At 42.1% G+C, this 17,339-nt stretch overlaps 1 protein-coding gene across 4 annotated transcripts in view; it reads left to right on the top strand.

Moving 5' to 3' along the window:
• The window catches only part of LOC119142304 (protein spinster homolog 2-like), a 141,382-nt gene that overhangs the window by 70,325 nt on the left and 53,718 nt on the right, over nt 1-17,339 (top strand). For all 4 annotated transcript variants that reach the window (XM_037375092.1, XM_037375093.1, XM_037375090.1 and 1 more), the window contains exon 4: nt 15,201-15,352. In XM_037375092.1, coding sequence (XP_037230989.1) covers nt 15,201-15,352 — 152 coding nt within the window. The remainder of the gene's footprint in view (nt 1-15,200; nt 15,353-17,339) is intronic.

The following is a 17,339-nucleotide window of genomic DNA, read 5'->3' on the forward strand; positions in this document are numbered from 1 at the left end:
AAAAACAGAAGCAAACAAACTAAAAGCCCCAAGCTGTTGCTTTGTATGTAAGAAGGGTACGTGTGTGTTATCTTTGAAGTCACCATGAATTACTGGAATGTTTATATCCCACTGTTCCATCCTATTATTCTTGAGCAGAAGTCTCTTTTAGAAAGAAGGCAAAAGAGATTCTCCCAGCAACGTTGTGAAGTCTGCGGCACACGCATTCAATCCCTTCCCTCATGGGCGATTCCTGACAGTTTGTGTGGCCATTGCAGAAATTGGTGCTGGAACTAACAGGGGGAGTTCATGGACAAAGGCTGATTTTTGGCTCTGATGTGTTTTGCCAGCCTTTAATGTGGTGCTGGAACCCTACAGATGAGCATATGCTGCTGACATTTGGATTTCTGCATGCTTGCCCTTTTGCTAGGCTGCTCAGGAAAAATATAGTCCGCTGCATACTCTCTTATCACAGATGAAGAGATTAGGGTGGGTAATATATTACAGTAGTGTTGCTGTTCTATCTGCTAGTGGTGTCAACAGTCAAATTACTAAGTGCTGCTCTTATGGCTGTACATGTAATGCTGGTGTAGTGCCCTGCTGCACCACCTGGTAGCTGTAACCTACTGCTTTGCCTCTGCTCTGTTAAGATGAGACATAGCAATTTATATATTCTTCTATATGTTCTATATATTCTTCCCCCACTGCCCTCTGCTATCAGGGCTCCCTCACCACCACAGGAGAGCTGTTGTGCTAGGGGCCGAGGATCAGTAGGTACCGGGTGAAGGAGGGTGCTGTGCTGGACTTAGGCGGCTCTGAAGACCCAGAAGAGAGGGAAAGGCTAAGGGTTCTCATCTCCACTTTACACTGCACAATGAAATTCTTTGTGGACTGATTCTGCCTCACTTTCCCTCTCCCGTATGTCTTAAAGCATTTTTTTGCATTGCTTTGAAGAAAGGTAATTCCCACAGCTTTAGAGCTGCTTCCCCTCTAAGCCGCATGCTGTGCAAAAGGCTTATCTGCACTGCAATATGCAGGTGATGGCACTGCCCGTCAGGAGAAGAAATGAACCTGCCTCAGGTCTGGTTATATGTACCTACACCTGTGTCGGTGCTGGAGATGGGGATGAGACCTCCAAAGCTGCAGCTCTTGGGAGGTAGGAATTGTCAGGTTCCTGCAGCAGTTCTGCTGTGAGAAACTGTGTTTTCAGGGCTACTTGACTCTCCACCTCTAGCTAGGACTAGATCAAGATGTAACAAAATCCATGCTTCCTGGACAAGGAAGTATGAGAGATCCATGCTTCCTGGACAAGGCAGTATGAGAGTTTCTATGGGAACTGAGAGGCACCATTTCTTTAACCTCTGCCCCCCCCCCCCCCCCCCCCGAAGGCTCCTACTGCTCCTTCCCAGTGCTATTCACAGCACTCTTAAAAGTTCTACTGTGTTGCATGGTTTTTTTATACGGATTACATGAGGTGTAGGAAAAAAATACAGTATTGCTTTTTCCTTCAATAATGAAGCATTGCCTAAGCTGGTCTTAAGAGATTCCGGGTATCTGTCAAGTCCGCTAACATCTTCAGCACTGCTGATATCAAATACTGTATGGGAAACTGTTCTCATGTAAGAGCAACATCTTCTCTTGCACAGACCCGTGTAATGATTTGAACTCTTGAATCTGGGGTCCTCATTGTTCCCTCAGATTTTGCTGACCTAGGACAGAAGAGGTGGGAAAAAAATTTATGTAGATGAAATAGTTGCAGCTTTCTGCAATGGAGTACAGGATTACTGTCATGTGTTTGTCTCCTAGCTGCTTTATATTCCTACCTTGTCCCCTTCTACTTGTCCCTGTTAAAAGGAACCTATAAATGAAAACCAGGTTAGGGTGTTCTCAGAGCATCAACCCCACAAAAGCCAATCTATGAGGAGGCTTTTCCTAGGTGTTAGAAAATGAAGTGGTGTATTTTCTGCTCTGAGTGTTGTTTTTTTACCCTCTGGTATCTGCATCTATATACCTGTAAAGCATTTGGGAAGGGTTATTGAAAACACAGCTGGTGATGGCTACCAGGAGAGACACAGAGCATAGTTCCAAAGCTTACTCAGAAAGCTTAATCATGTGATAAGAAAAATGAACTGCAAGAAACTATCATAAGGAATAGCTCTACCATACATTGTATTTCTTGTCTGCAGTGTGTTTGGAGCAGGATCAGTTCTGCTTTCCCCTCTGGGACCCGAGAGCTGTCAAGGTAACACCCCCAAGTCCCATCTTCCCCCAGGTAGGGTCTGTCTGGCACCACATCCCAAACTTCTCCAGTCGTCCCAGTCATGTGCTGTTCTGATCCTAAGTGTGCCTCCTGCCCACTGCTTCCTGCTTTTGGGTCATTCATTGCTCTGAAAGCATGCAATATCTGAATCAGACACTGTGGATGCTGAAAGAAGAAGAGGTGTTTCTGTTGCTGAGTGTCATAACTCACCTGGACTGACACGTGCTGCTGCAGAGGCTTCTATTGCTAGTTCATTAAAATGAAAGCAGCAATTTGCACCGAAATGTCAGGACTGTTCCTCAGAGCTCAGGCTGTTTCTAGAGCAGGTGGACAGAGGTTTGTGCTGGGAGAGTATAAAGAAATAGGCTTGAGGCTTAATGCTCATTTGCAGTGGGTCTCAGTGAGGGCTCCCTCTAATTGCCTACCCATTTTCTGGACAACCGTTAGTTATCTAGGTTACTGGAAGATGTTGAAATCGTTATCATAGGGTCTGTGACTGTGGTTCTGATTCAGCTCGTCCTTTGGGAGTCTGTGGGAAACTTTAGTGTGCCTTTGTGTGAACTGAGTCACACCCTACACCTTTTTAAACCAATACGCTTACATTTGATGCTGTTTCATCAGATCATGAAAATGCCTAGAGAAAACAGCTGGGGACCGTAGTGCCAGCGTGAAAGATCTTTACAGGCCAAAGACCTTTACAGTTTTGTCTCATTTTTATGCAGAAACTGGAATTTATAGTCTCTAGGTTGAAGCATAGGAAAGTTCAGCCACTATGTCAGTTAATGGATGGTTTGGAAGCAACACCTGCCTGTAACTATCATCCTGCCTGTCCTGCTTTTATTGTGCCCGAGTAGGAAATCTCACCTGGGTCACTTATTTGCTGAGGAGTCAGAGGGAAGAAGGCATATTTATTTCATTGCCAGGCTGTGTGTGTCTTGGAAGCGTTCCTTCTTCTTGTGTTGTCTATTAAAGTGTATATTCTGCTTGTCATACTGCAGCAGAGGCCTAACCCCAGAGCATGCTGATGGAACACAAAAAGGACGTCTTATTGCTTCAACTCTGTCTTACTGGAAGACCCTATAAGGCTTCAGCATTATGCTTTGTAAATAATTATTACAGCATCTTAAGCTCATCCTCATTCAAAACATCCGAGGAATGGAAGAAAGGGAAAATGCTCCTTAAATAGAATGGAATTGAATTGGCTGGGGTGGAGGGAGGAAATAAATTAAAAAAAGAAAGTAAGTAGTGCTGCTTGTAAGTTTCCAAGCAAATGTTAAAATATCGAGTAAGGAATTCCAAAATTTCCTATCAGTTTAACGTGATCCTTGCAGCAGTAGTTGTGATCTGAGGAACACAAGCCATTCCTGATGCGGTGCTCCACTGCTGCATAGTTGCTTCAGTAGTGGGAAAGCCTGCCTTGGTCAAACAAGTGCAGAAGGCAAAGCAAGTTCCTTTGGAAATAAGCTTCCTAGGTAACTATGTATTGAGGGTATCGAGGAGATGCCAAGTTGGTGGTGTGCTTTGCTGGGATGTTCAGATATGGGTCTGGAGAAGCATTACCGTTTGTTTAAGGCTGTAAGCTGACATGGATGTAAATAAGGCAGCTTATGGCTTGTGTTCTTGAGGCTGACTTGAAAAGAAGCATGATGCTTCAGGAGGGTTTGGTTAATGATGCCTCACAAAGAAAACAGTGCATTCAACCCAGTTTTAGGCTCATTACGAAGCCTGGCAACAACTTTGTATTAGCAGGGCCTTGGTGGTTCTTGAAGGTTGTGCATATCGTCCTGAAAAACAGGGTGCAAGAGAGAGGGAGTGTTGTTCAGCCTCTGGCTTGCGTTCAGATGCAAAAGTATGGATTTGAGCCTTTCTTTACTTGAGCTCTTGGTTGCCTACAGCTACAAAAGCTTCAGTCATACTAGAGGCAGTGTAAGCGCTTCTTCAATGGCACACATAATGTGGCCACCCGGGTCATGCACAAAGGCTGAAAAAAGGACCATTGTGTTCTGAGAAACGTGCAAATAGTGTGAAGATGGGAAATACATTATTGTACCAGGTGCTACATTAGTCTTTTGGAGTATAGACGTTTCTTTTAAATTCATAAAGTTCACATGCTACACAAAACACTGCATTTGCAATTCAGATAACATTGAATTAGAGTACTAATCTCAAAGCCATGTAGTAGATTTTGAGCTGGAAATCCCTGGGAATGGTGCTGATCATCATGTCTGAAAACATGATTGACCAAGTCTTGTGAGGGGATAGTGACAAAACATGCAAATGCATTTAATATAGTTAAAAAGGATTGTCATTTTGTCAAATAGGCTGGATTTAGAGAATGAAATGAAGCTACAGCATGACAAAACCTTGCCAATTAATAATGCTTCAACAACAGCTATTCAAAGATCATGAGTAGGGAGAAGCTGCTAGGTAGAAGGAATTGGTAGATGCACCAGTTTCTCTCTGGAAATGTGATGCTAAAAAATGAGACATCTCTCAGATGTAAGCCAAACTTACTGCAAATTCAGCATTCCTCACAGCACTTGGATGCTTCTGGATCTTGATTGAGTCAGTGAGCCAGAGAAGTGTGAAACATGAATGCAGAAAGAAAAAAATTCAGAGTTTGGAATCTTTTGGATGGTTTTTCAGCAAAGTTGCCTAAAAGGTCTGACCTCCCGGTGTACTTAAAATTTTAGCACATGCAAAATAAAACATGCCAAGAATCAGTAGAACCGACAGCACAGGGAAAGTTCCTGAGACTACAAATTTGTTCATGGTCACTTCATTTAAACCTCTTCATGGACTCTCCAAACTTGTTCTACCCTTGAAAATGCATATACTTAGGGCAAAACATTCACACCAGAATGTCTCAGTCAGTGGGGTGATGCTTCTTTCAAAGGGTGCTGAGAAATCATCGTTTCTGCAGTTTCAGGGATAGGAACGTGGGGTTGTGCTCTCCAAGAAGCAGAAACATCTGCTGGATTTGACTGAATTTTGGTTTAAGAGCTGATCCAAACCAAGGAGTGTTTGAGCCAAGACAGCCCATAGGGTAAATGCGGTTAGATCTCACGTGTTTCTATAGATATCAGTGAAGGTGGAGGTGTTAGTGTTACCTGTAACCATTTGTTCTGAAAAGTCTGGTGTCTGTTTCTCTCTGAGTTCCTTGGATTCAGTCTTCTCTTGGGACTCATCTGTGCTGGAACACAGCAGCCTGTTACTGCCTTTGAATATTCTTTAGTATTGTGTACACCAGGCCATATTCCAGCTGTTAGTATTTGAAAAGCTCTTGTGTCAAGCAGCTTGCCTTGTTTCCACAGTTGCAAAAATACATTGTAGTTCTCCCCATCCCTATTTTTGTGATCATGTTATGGTTGTCTTCGCACATCTCAGGTAGGGAATGGTGATAGTACCTAATGCCAGAGATATTTGTTGCAAGTGCTGGTAAGCGTGTCCCATCTGACTAATCTGGAACAAAAAACAACAGTTTGCTTCTGACCCAGAACTATTAAGGTTCTCAGGGGAAGAGTTTTGGAAGATGCAGTCTGGCCGAACTGCATGTAATGGTTTTCTAACAGGGATAAATGACCACTATTTCAGCCATGTGAAGTGCTGTGGTCTCCTCAGTGTCTTACACTTTCAGCCACAAGGATGAAAAGGAGTGCTTTAACTTGATGTTCTAGCAGGCACTGGTAACATGGGGCTCTTTATGATCCCTGTGATTTATTTGAAAATGTTAGCCTTTTTCTTTAAGGTCTATTTTATAAGTAGTTATGCACAGGGCACTCTGCTGGATGGTGTTCTGGTGAATAAGCAAGCTAATCTGTTACATTCCTTCCAATTACATTCCAGACCCCTGTCATTAATGCAATATTAATGACCAAGAAACTAAATTGAGAAGAACATAAATCCCACCATTTGAGTGTCATGTAATATTTTTACCACAGGCAGGTCAATCACATGAAAAGCCCTTCAATTAGTAAGCTGAATGCTGCTTTGTCTTAACTGAGGCAATTGTCAGGACCTGGTGGTGCTGCTTCATCACCCAGGGACTTGTAATTACGTTACCTAATTGGATGGAGAATAAGAATTGGGCTTACTCTTTTTTTTTTTCTTCTTTTTTTTTTTTCTTCTTTTTTTCTTGTTTTTGGTTCCAAAAAATGACTGAAAAGTAGTAGAAGAGTCTCTCAGGACTGCCACAGGTTTGAAGCAAGGGCAGTGTTGGGAACTTGGATTCAGATGCTGCAATTTTAATGCTGAAGGGGAATTGCACATTCAAAATTTGCAAGCAGCTAAGAAAATGCTGAATTTTGTACATGCAAACCACACAGCAGCTCCCTGCTGGCTCTGGGAAGTGCTGTGGGAGTCTTGCTACTTCCAGGGTCGTTTTGGTTTTGTTCTGTTTTCTCCAGAGTGCTTAATTAGGTGCTTCACTTCAGAGCCTATCTGTAGGTATCCAGTTGTTAAACACTGATTGAAGGGTGTGATGAATGAAAAAGGAGTATCTTACAAGCTTTATTGGTTATTTTTATGTACAAAATAATAATATAAATATCATAAAATAAGGACACTTTAATCAGCTAGAATCTTAGATGCATTTCCAAATAAAACTTTCCACATTCAATTAAGTGTGTCTGAACAGATCACCTGGGAGCAGTAAAGCCATTAACAAATACTAGAGACAATCAAAGGAAAGGTGAGTGGACTTTGCTTCATCTCCCTCGCTCATTTCTATTATTAAATATGTATTTTGTTCTCTTTCTACTTGTTGTAGTCTCTCTTCTCCTTGCAGGGCTGTGAATACCAGCTGAATTTTCCCAAAAGGGAGTTGTTCAAAGGTGAGGTGCTTAGAGCTGAGAATTGGTGGGACGCTTAATGCATCCAAATGAGCTGAAGTTCTGAAGTGTTTGACATAGTGTAAATGGGTGCTGTAGAAGAATCAGAACTGCTTTAGAAGCCATGATGTAAGTCCATCCTAATGGCAAAGGGTTTGTATATTGACCCTTGAGCAAATGATTAATCAAGTATACTAAGGTTTCAATAACTCAGTAGCTTGCTATTAAATCTTGGTATGATGTAGTGGTCTCATCTGTAACATGCTTATAACCTCTAGTCAGCATATAATAAGCATGTGTGATTGAAAAAAAGGTGAATATGTGAATAAAATGTATGAATACTTGAAGAAAGGTCCAGGACATTTTCACTTTAGTGTTAGTGACGTCCCTGTCAGAGTTCAGGGGAAGGCCTTTGGGTAAGAGAAGCATCCTTTGTTGGACACCAATTTATAAACTTGTATACTTGTCATGCCCAAGCAGCCTTAAGGGAAAAAGAGTGAAGAAAGCCAACACAGTAGATGCGATGGTGTAACAGAGACATGGTAGATGAGATGGTATCTGCCATGTGGATTTAATTGGGAGTTTAAATAGTTCACCTTTGCTAGAGTGGCATCGTCACTCTAGGGCTGTGCTTCTATCCCTAGGCAGCCTGTAGTGCTGCTTTGACATCTGTCATTACCTGAGAGGAGGCAGTAAAGATGGAGCCAGACTCTTCTCAATGGTACCCAATGAAAAGATGAGGTAATGGGCATAAACTAAAATATAGGAAATTCTGTTTAAACATAAGAAGAAACGTTTTTACTGTGAGGATGGTCAAACGCTGGAACAGGCTGTTCAGCAAAGTTGCAACTTCTCCATCCTTGGACATATTCAAAACTCAGTTGGACATGGTCCTGAGCAACCTGTTGTAGTTGGTCCTGCTTTGAGCAGGGGGCACGGACCAGACTATCTCTAGAGGTCTCTTCCAGTCTCAGCTCTTCTCTGATTCTGTGATGTGCATGTAAAGGAGAAGAGCAGTTTGAAAGTGGTGATGAAAGACGGACTTAGCATCAAGAATTCAATCTGAAGGGAGGAAACCTAAATAGAACTTAAGTAGAATCCAGTGGTGATGAAAGTTATGGGAAACTTTGCGTGCGGTTGTGATTGTAAACAGGTGGGAAGTGAAAAGTAGTTATGGGTAAGTGATGACACACACACAGACGGAAGAAAAGAGAATTCTAAACCCCATCACTTCTCTGCAGTGGGCCAAATGGTAGAAGAACCAGCAAATGCAGTGCATCTCCCCCAGGCTACCGTGCCAGCATGACTCACGTCATGATAAGGGAAGAACATCTTGTTGGAGGTGAGAAGGGTAGTTTATAGTTGTATTTATCAGACAGGTAACTGTAGCGTGAACTTCTAAGTGCACTTGTAGCTCTACAGAAAACTGATAAAATACCGATAGCTCACAGTGTTGCATCAGAGGTGATAACTTATCTCATAACCCCTCATCACGCAGACTCCACACAAGCGTGTACCCGGCTAGTTGTTATGTACGCTGCCCAGAGATTAAACGTAATCAACTCCTTTTGGTTGTAGGAAATCCTGGAAACAATGCTTACCCAACCTATTAATGGGGGAGAAAATTACCAACAAACAAAACATCACACTGAACAGTTCTGCCTCTGTATTATTTTGTATTTTGGTCTCTGCTGGCAATCCCCATGAGGGATTACTCAAAATTACTTGTAGATAAAGGTAGATACTAATCTTCCTTTGTTTCTGCACAAAGATCTCCCAGACAGTAAGACACAAAATGGCCAAAATTTGGCATGAATATTCAGTTACTTAAAAGTCTGGGCTGCACTTGATAGGAAGACATGTTCACCAGTACTAAATAGGTAACCCCTCTCTAGCTCTTTACAATATTTGTTCATTTATTAGAGGAGATTTAGAACCATTCATGTTTGAAAAGGTAGGGCATATGACTGTGTGGTCCAGATCTAGGTCTGACACAATATTTCTGTCAACAGTATTCCTGTGGACCCAGGACTTGTATGCACATGTGGAAGCCAGGTGTCTTGGTTATATGTATTCAAAATTGGTAGAGCTTTAGGGGTGCACAGAGGTGGAAGATGTATTCAGGCTTATCTGTTCATCTGTTCTGCAGTAGCCTTTGTCATCCATCCAGACAGAATGGAATTTAAAACATCAACATTATTGTTTCATGTCATCTTGTCTTTTGCAATACATCAGTGTCCCTGTTTGACTTGGAAACTTTCAGATTCTGAAAGGTGACCCCGTCGTTACTGGAAGAGCTAAGAGAATTGGGGGAGTTAGTGTTTATGCAGGTGAAATACTTGCTTTTGTAAAGCCATTCCATTGCTCAGCTCTTCTAGCGACTCTCAGCTAATGAACTGCAATTTGAACTGTGAGTTTACAGGAGCCAATGCTCTTAGTCACAATACCGATACTCAGAAGCACGTTCCTGGTTTGGTTTGCATCATGGTTAATGGTACATCTTCTCATACCTGTGGTGAAGGGTGTGGTGTGTCAGCTTTAACCACTTCGATGCCTGCAAAGTGCTGATTTGGCTGGGAAAAGTGAATGGAGTGCAAGAGGCAGTGGTGTTTGCCTGGCCAGAAAATACAGTTCTGCTCAGGAAAGGCAAATGCTTGCACATGAGTGTAGCTGTCAAAAGGGACCACTGTTGTGCAGCCCTTGAATGTACATTTGAGCCCTGTGGGTTTTACTTTGCTCAGCTGACTCCTGCAATATATCAGATTTATCTGTCTTCAGTTGATCTAACTGATCGCTTGTGACTGCTGTGGTACCCTGGATGTTGTCAGTGCAAGACTCTGCCAGCTGCAGAAATACAAGAGTGTAACTGCAGCGCAACTGAGTTTGCTCTAGAAATTCAGGGGAATTCAGTCAGTCCCAGTGCTTTCTCCTTAGTTTGTTGTCATTCTGCACACATGTATTTTAGGCTTTGGGTGGCAATCCTAGCTGCCTAGTGGCAGGAATGGCCTTATGCACATCATCTTGCCAAGGCTGCAAACCTTGATCCATAGCCTTGTTTGTTGCATAATGTTTATATAACAAAGAAGGAAAATATGGCAAACCTCAGCAGTTCAAGTATGGAATTTCATGGTGCTGAACCCTCTTTTACAGAAGCTATATGTAGAATCTGTAGGAGGTTAACTCAGTATCGTCATACAGGAAAGGCTGCAGGTGCACTGGCTGTAGCAATATGAAAGATTCTACTTTTAGACCAGCAACATCAGTTCAAAACATGACTTGCACTGGTGCTGTGCACACACACACACGCACAGAAGTCATTTGTACTAGGTTGGCTTTATGTGTGATCTCATCAGCCCGTGTGTCCCTAATCTGAAAGAAGTATGTATTCAGCTATTTTTATGAGACCCTTACAAGCTACTTCACATTCAAATGCAAATACTTAATAACTGAAGCTTAAGGATCATATGATTCTTTAGACAGTAAATCTGGTGGTTCAGAGTTGTACACATATTTGGCAGATTATAGGTTTATCACTGACAGCTAATCTTTTAAAGAACTGTGGCTTAATTCCTTTTGTTAACTAATTAAAAAAAAAGAGAAAGAAGTTAAAGCTGTAATTAGAGCTATTAAAACATGTATTACTCAATCAGTGGTCTATACAGCTAGGATAAATGTATAATTAGGAGGTTTGTCCAAACATGATTAAAGCTAGTCATGTGTCCTAGGCCATCAAACATTTATGTGTGCCTGAGACTGAGAGTGAAGTCAGTACGAAAATGTGAATATAAACAGTGTCATACTTTCTAGAGAAAATACATGAACTGTCTTTTGGAGTATTATAAATATTTAACTCAAATCATAAAAGCTTTTTTCAGATGAAAATTCTGGAAGGGTTGTGTCACACCCATAGCTTCTAGTCGATAATGTCACTGGCAACAGTGACCAGACCAGGTCCCATCTGACGCTGTGATCTGTCACTGTTGTTGTCTAGGGTTTGCTGGTAGTTTAAGAAATTTGGGTTGGTAGGTAGAGTAATTTCTATTAGCAATCGTCACATTCCCTGAGGCACAAGGATTTGTATCCCTTCCAAAACTCAGGTCTATTTTGGCGGACTGGGTTTCTTTTGTGTTTGGGTGGTTAGCCCTCAAATCACAAAGTAGCAAATTGTTCAGCTTTAGAGCTAGAGCATTTTTTTCCTTCCGTATAGTTAGGAGATGGGAGGAAGAAAGCAGGTCCGTTGACCTTTTCTCCCTCAAAACATACGTATGAGTGATTTCTCGGTGCAGTAGTCTCTGGCGATGGCATCTCTGGAAGGGAAATTCCCAGGAAGGCTGTAGCAGTTCTGGGTCTCAGTCAGCCACCATTCTTTCCATATGTTGATGGTTTACTGTATACTAGAATCCTCCCTGGCTTGTGTCTCATCAGCCCCTGCATGGCACATACAAATTGGAGAAAGGGACTCGGAGCACCTTTGCATCCTGAATTGCCCCAGGTTTCTGCCGTACAGGCATTCAAAGAAATCCATCTCATCTCTACAATCCAGGAGATATTAACAGCTCTCACGGAGGTGCTGGCATCTGTGATGTGACTGCTAACCAAAATTAAATACATAAATAAATTGTTTGCTGTAGTAGCTCTTTGTTCCAAAAAACTTTAGTTGCGAGCACTGGCCCAGAGAAAAAGACACTGAAGTATTGGGGTTGGTGGGCTTAACCTGTGGAAAAGGAATAAGCTCAAGTGCTGGAAGCTGACTCCTGCCAGGGTGAGAACTATTTGCACAGATGAACAAATTACAGAAGAGTTCCAAAGTAATGTAGAAAGGAATAAGCTTCTTTAATATATATCAATTTCTGCTTCGGGAACAGTGAAATTCAGTTAGAAGTCTTAGCTGCCTGTCTGTACTGCTTTTAGGCACAGAAAATGTAGAGAAGAATTTGGCTGATGTCAGCCCGGTTTGTCTCACTGAGACAAAAACTGCTGAGAATCTTGGGGTAGGACAGAGTGGAAAAAGCACTTGGGGGGGAAATCGAGTGCAGAGGGAATGGTAGCAGTGCCCTGCTACAGCTGTGGAGGAGAGCAGCACTTCCTCTGCCTGCGTAATTGCCATTTGTTTCTGCTCGTTGTCATGTTCACATACACTCAGAGAGGGAGGGAGATGTTCATATGGGTGTATGTCTACATAAATAGACAAAAAATAGCAGTTGTCTGTATTGTACACATCGTGGTTTTAGGACTAGTTTCTAAGTGGTTTATGGTATGTCTGTGATCCAAATGAGTAGCAGCATAAGAATTTTGGAGTTGTTTTGTTGTTTGGTTGGTTGGTTGGTTTTTTTCCTATATGAAAAATGAAAAGATTAGACCTCTCTCAGAAATGACTTTTCATCTTGGGGAGTTACCCAGCCGTCCTTCTTCAGAGATGACAAAAACATAAGTTTTGACTGACTGATTAGAGATGGAAGATTGGGGGTCCTAGCTTGCTGTTACAAATTACTGCATAATTTTATTCTATAGGTTCCAGTAGGATGCATGCTAGCCAAAGATCCAGCAGACATCTTTCAGTAGGGTAAGAGGAGGCATTAGCTCTTTAGAGCTCCAAAACTATGCACAACGTAGAATAGGCTATAAATAATTCTCTAATATTTTTTCAGATTTTTGTATGTTTTGCCTAGTTGTTGCACCTAAACAGCTGCGTGGTCCGTAGTCTTGTGTATGTGATCTCAGAAAGGCAATGCCATTCATGTCTTTGTGTAGCTTATGCTTTTGTAAGACTGCTTTTATTGCCAACTGAAATCAGAATCTCTTGACTTAAATTTGGATACTGCAGCTTCAGATAACATAGTTCAAATATTAAACAGGTATTTGGAGTATGTTACGTATGGGATGAGCAGGGAGGAGGATCTGAGGAGGAACTGGGGGAGAAGAATGAGCTTGTTGCTTGCTTGCTTCAGGTGATTTTGTTGTGCTGGGACTCCGATTCAATGGTCTGGATGGAACCAAGTCACTCTTAACCACAATAGGAAAACTTTGTACAGTTTTCGTGCTTTCCACAAGCGTTGTTAAGAGGAGCCTTATAACACCATTATTTGGAGAAAACTCCTGTCCAGTGCATTCACTGGGAGTGATGCTGGCTGCTGAGCACAAACTTGTGTCATTTTTCCGTACGTATTTCAAAATTGAGGAACATCCAGTACATTTGCAAGGTCATTCTACAGGTGTAACTAGCACTGTCTTAATACTCATTCCAGGTCTGGCAGATGACTGTTTTGCCTGTCACCCTCTCTGTGATGCAGATCTGAACCTTTTAAGAAACCAAAATCATGCTCCAGTTCCCCCGCTTTCTAATTCTGCGTGACTAAGTCATTCAGCATGTTATAAATACTGTTGCTCATTCCGAATACATTGGTTACCTGTGCACCAATCATTGTCAGCATATTTCTGCAGTGGAGTGGTTTAGCATTGGGTAATTGGCATAAATTAAATTGCTTGAGTCACAGTATTGCCCTTTTTTGCATACACCCACGTGTGTGTTACATATGTGCATTTTATGGGAGATATATGAATGATAGCAGCAGTGCAAACGCCCTGCCAGCAAACAAGGAACTTGCATATACTCAGAAAAGAGGTATTGATGCAGAATTTATGTCCAAATAAGAGGAAGTAAAGAGCGTGCAAAAATATTATTATTTTTTTTGTCGTACTGTCAGTTTTGTCTGCTGATGGATATATTTATGACTGAGGCACATGGCTTAATGTCTGTGTGGTGTTTTCTGTATCTGAGAGCTCTGTACTCTGGCTTAGCTTTGCTGTAGGGCACAAAGTCACTTCCCTACAACTCAAATATTTCCCATCTGAAGAAGGGGAATCGATAATCGCTCGTGGTTCTCAAAGCATTTTTGTGTTTAAGGACATACCATAATCCCTGCTGTTCTTCTTAGAAATGATCTACAGAATAATCACAGCAAATTGAGGATTTGTAGAAACAGATCTCCCTGTGCTTACGGTTTTCTGCAATTGACTGTTTAATTTGCGCACCTGCAATTACTTCTGGGTGTAGCTCAAGCTGCATAGATGTCTGAGAACCTGATTGTGCTCATGTATCAGGTATTTAGGCATCAAAGTCTTGTGCCTTATGCCCTCACGCAGCAGCACCCAGAAAACTGCAAGTGCAGTGAAAGAGGTCAGCTTGAAAATCAAGTCCTTGCAGTTTGCAGAAGTGTTGGCTGAAACGGGCCACGAAGAAAACTCTGTTAGATGAACCGTTCCTTGTCATCCATTTTCGGCTGCATGGTGGTGAATGTGAAGTCCATTAATGCTCTGGGCAGCTTAATGAATTTTTCAACCTGTGCCATTGCTTCGCATGGCTCCGAGTCGTTCACCGGGTGGTACTGCTGACCGAGCACACCAGTGTTCCGTGGTTTGCCATAAAGCTCGCCTCTTATCTCTTGGAACTCTGTGCATGGCACCTCGGATTGTAACCGGAGATTTTTCAGAGCTGTTCAGTGTTGGCTCGTTCTGCCTTCCCGCTGTGAGGGGGAGAGCCCTGAGATAGGTGCTTAGCACCTTGAAAAAATTCCTTTATGCTGTAGCTTCTAATGAAGGAAAAATAAATTATTTTGGGGGATGGCTGGTTCATCTCTTTGCACAGCTGTGAAGAATCTTTAGGATTTCACCAGTCTTAACTTGTCCCTTGGCGTGCTGGGGAGGCTGGGGCTGTGCTCAGCAGGTATTGCTTTTGCTGGGTCCCAGAGCAGGATTTGCTGCTCCCCTGCCTTCCTCCGTCAGTGCCGTCTTGGCGGCGCCTGGGCTTAACAAGAGCGAGCTGCAGCCTGAGAATAAACTCAGGGTCTTCTGACTGTATTAGAATCTCTTCTTCAGTGTTGCTGTGTAAACACATATTATTATTACTTTTCATTCACACCTATAAATCTTCCCCCAAAAATATAGTTCCTTTCCTCCTGGCAAGAGACAAATGAAAGGAGTCGGAGGTTTTAAAAAGAATTGATGCATACAAAAGGATCACGTTCCAGTTACATGGGTTTATATTTCCCCATTTGCTCAGATTTCACTGTTGTCCATCCTGAATTTAAAAAGACAAGGGGAGACCCGCTAACATGTTTCATTTCTTTTCTCAGTATTTTTGGCTTCTTGTGCTCTCACGAGGTTTGGTTGGCATTGGTGAAGCAAGCTACTCCACTATTGCACCAACCATCATAGGAGACCTTTTCACCAAAAACACAAGGACCCTGATGCTGTCTGTTTTCTACTTTGCAATCCCTCTTGGCAGGTAAGTGACATAATGCTTCTTTCATCTGGTTTTGGCTTTTCTCTTAAAGTAAGCTCGCACAGATCGCAGGTTGTTAATGGTGAAAGTTCTTCTGTCTTTGGTTGGAATGATTTAGACAGGAAGATACTGTGAGCAGTGACTAATTAGTTGCAGGAATTGGATTTTTTTTCTAGCCCTGTTACTGGTTCACTTGTGACTTTTGGGAATTAGTGGGAAGTTTGATATTTGTTGGGTTTTGGTGTTTGGTTTTTTTACAGCAGTGCCACTGAAACAAAATTTTTTAGCATTGTTAAATTAAACTATCATTTCGGATAGTCTTATATCGGTTCTCTGAATTGTTGCTTCGGTTCCTGTGAGGTCTAGGCCTCCTTTAAGTAATGTTTCAGGTTACTGTGAAATCAAGATCTCTGAAGACACTAGGCTGAATTTTTAAAAGTGAGCAAATGGGTACCTGCTTCTGTGTGACAGTCTAGGTATCAGAGGTTTCAAGAGGAATATGCTATATAATATAAACAAATTGAAATTTTGACTTTGAAAAATATTTTTACTTTAAGCTCAAATTCTGCCCAACCTTGGATTTGGCCAATTGGACTAAGTTTGGAATATGCAACTAAGCCAATCTTAGATGACTTGCGAGTTGCGGTGGCCAGCCCGTTCTAGTGCTATTGCCACTGAAACAACGATTAGGAGAAATTGTGAAGTCTAGTGTAGACAAGGCTGAAGGGAGAAACCATAATGATAGTTCACACTCAGTCTTGAAGCAGAGTAGTGGCAGACAGCCCAGCCCACGGATGCCTGATGAAAGCAAGAGACACTCAGATTTGGAGCAGTTGTTTCCTCCAGCATTTTCTTTCAGTTGAGTCCCCTTATCAGCCCACTGCAGTATCACATTGTTGGGACAGCAGGGAATTTGTGATTAGTTTATTTTTGTTTTTTTCTTTTAAAATAATGGCTGACCCTGTATTGTGAGGTTGTAGGGGTGGGTTCACATAGCTTGCATACCGACTCCCAGAGCTGGAGAACATCCTGTGCAATAGTGGCATTGTGGGTTCATTTCCAGCAGGGAAAACAAGGGCAGCAGTTTAATCCCCCCAACTCAGGGAAAAACTTTGGGGTTTGGGTGGTGCATTTTACAAGTTAGAGCACTCATCCCTGAGATAAAACTCACAAACATCCCTCTGCTCTTGAGGAAAAAGAGATAGCCAAGTCCTTAACTGGTGAACAGGATATTTTCCCAAGAGGACCAAGGATGCCAGATATTTGCATGGAGAACTCAGCAAACTATGGCTAGCATGAAATGACAAATACTCATCCTGTTGAGCCTGATTCTGGGGCTTCATTATCTTAATATCCAACAGAGGTGTGGATCCATGGTTTGATTTTGGGGCCTGGGGCCCGTCTGTGGAAAAAAACCAGTTTTGGGTTGGTGATAAATGGCAACCTCCAAAGCTTAGCAGGCTGTTCAGTGAAGGCATGTGGTGGCTGACACCTGCCCCACAGCAGTCCTGGCAACTTCTAGCCAAGGCAAACTCAACTAATGCAGCAATTTTGGAAAAAAAAAAAAAAAAAAAAAGGATATTCACATCCGTTCAGTTCACCTTGAAAGAAGTGTGGCTACGTTCACCTCGATCTAGTCTCCTGAGCCACCTTTTGTTACCACAGTGTAATTCTTAGCACGTAGCTGAAGGTTCTGTTGCTCCTTTATCTTCAGAGGGGATTCCCAAGCTTTAGGTCTGATGTTCTCCCATCAGATGGTCTTGCGCGTTCTTCTTGGGTTTTCTTACAAGCTTATGGAAAATGGTTTCTTCGTGGATAATTTCAATCAAGTACTATCAAATGACAAGAAAAATACTTAGTGATCGAATGTGTCATTGAAGGGCGCTTCTTAACTGAGAGCTTGAACATAAAATTGTTAAATATTCATATTAGTGCACAGAAAGGCCTGATGTAGAAATTAAATAGGGAAATTCTTTTCAAGGCTTTGTTT

This window comes from Falco rusticolus, chromosome 1, assembly GCF_015220075.1.
Source record: "Falco rusticolus isolate bFalRus1 chromosome 1, bFalRus1.pri, whole genome shotgun sequence".
Classification (NCBI taxonomy): domain Eukaryota; kingdom Metazoa; phylum Chordata; class Aves; order Falconiformes; family Falconidae; genus Falco; species Falco rusticolus.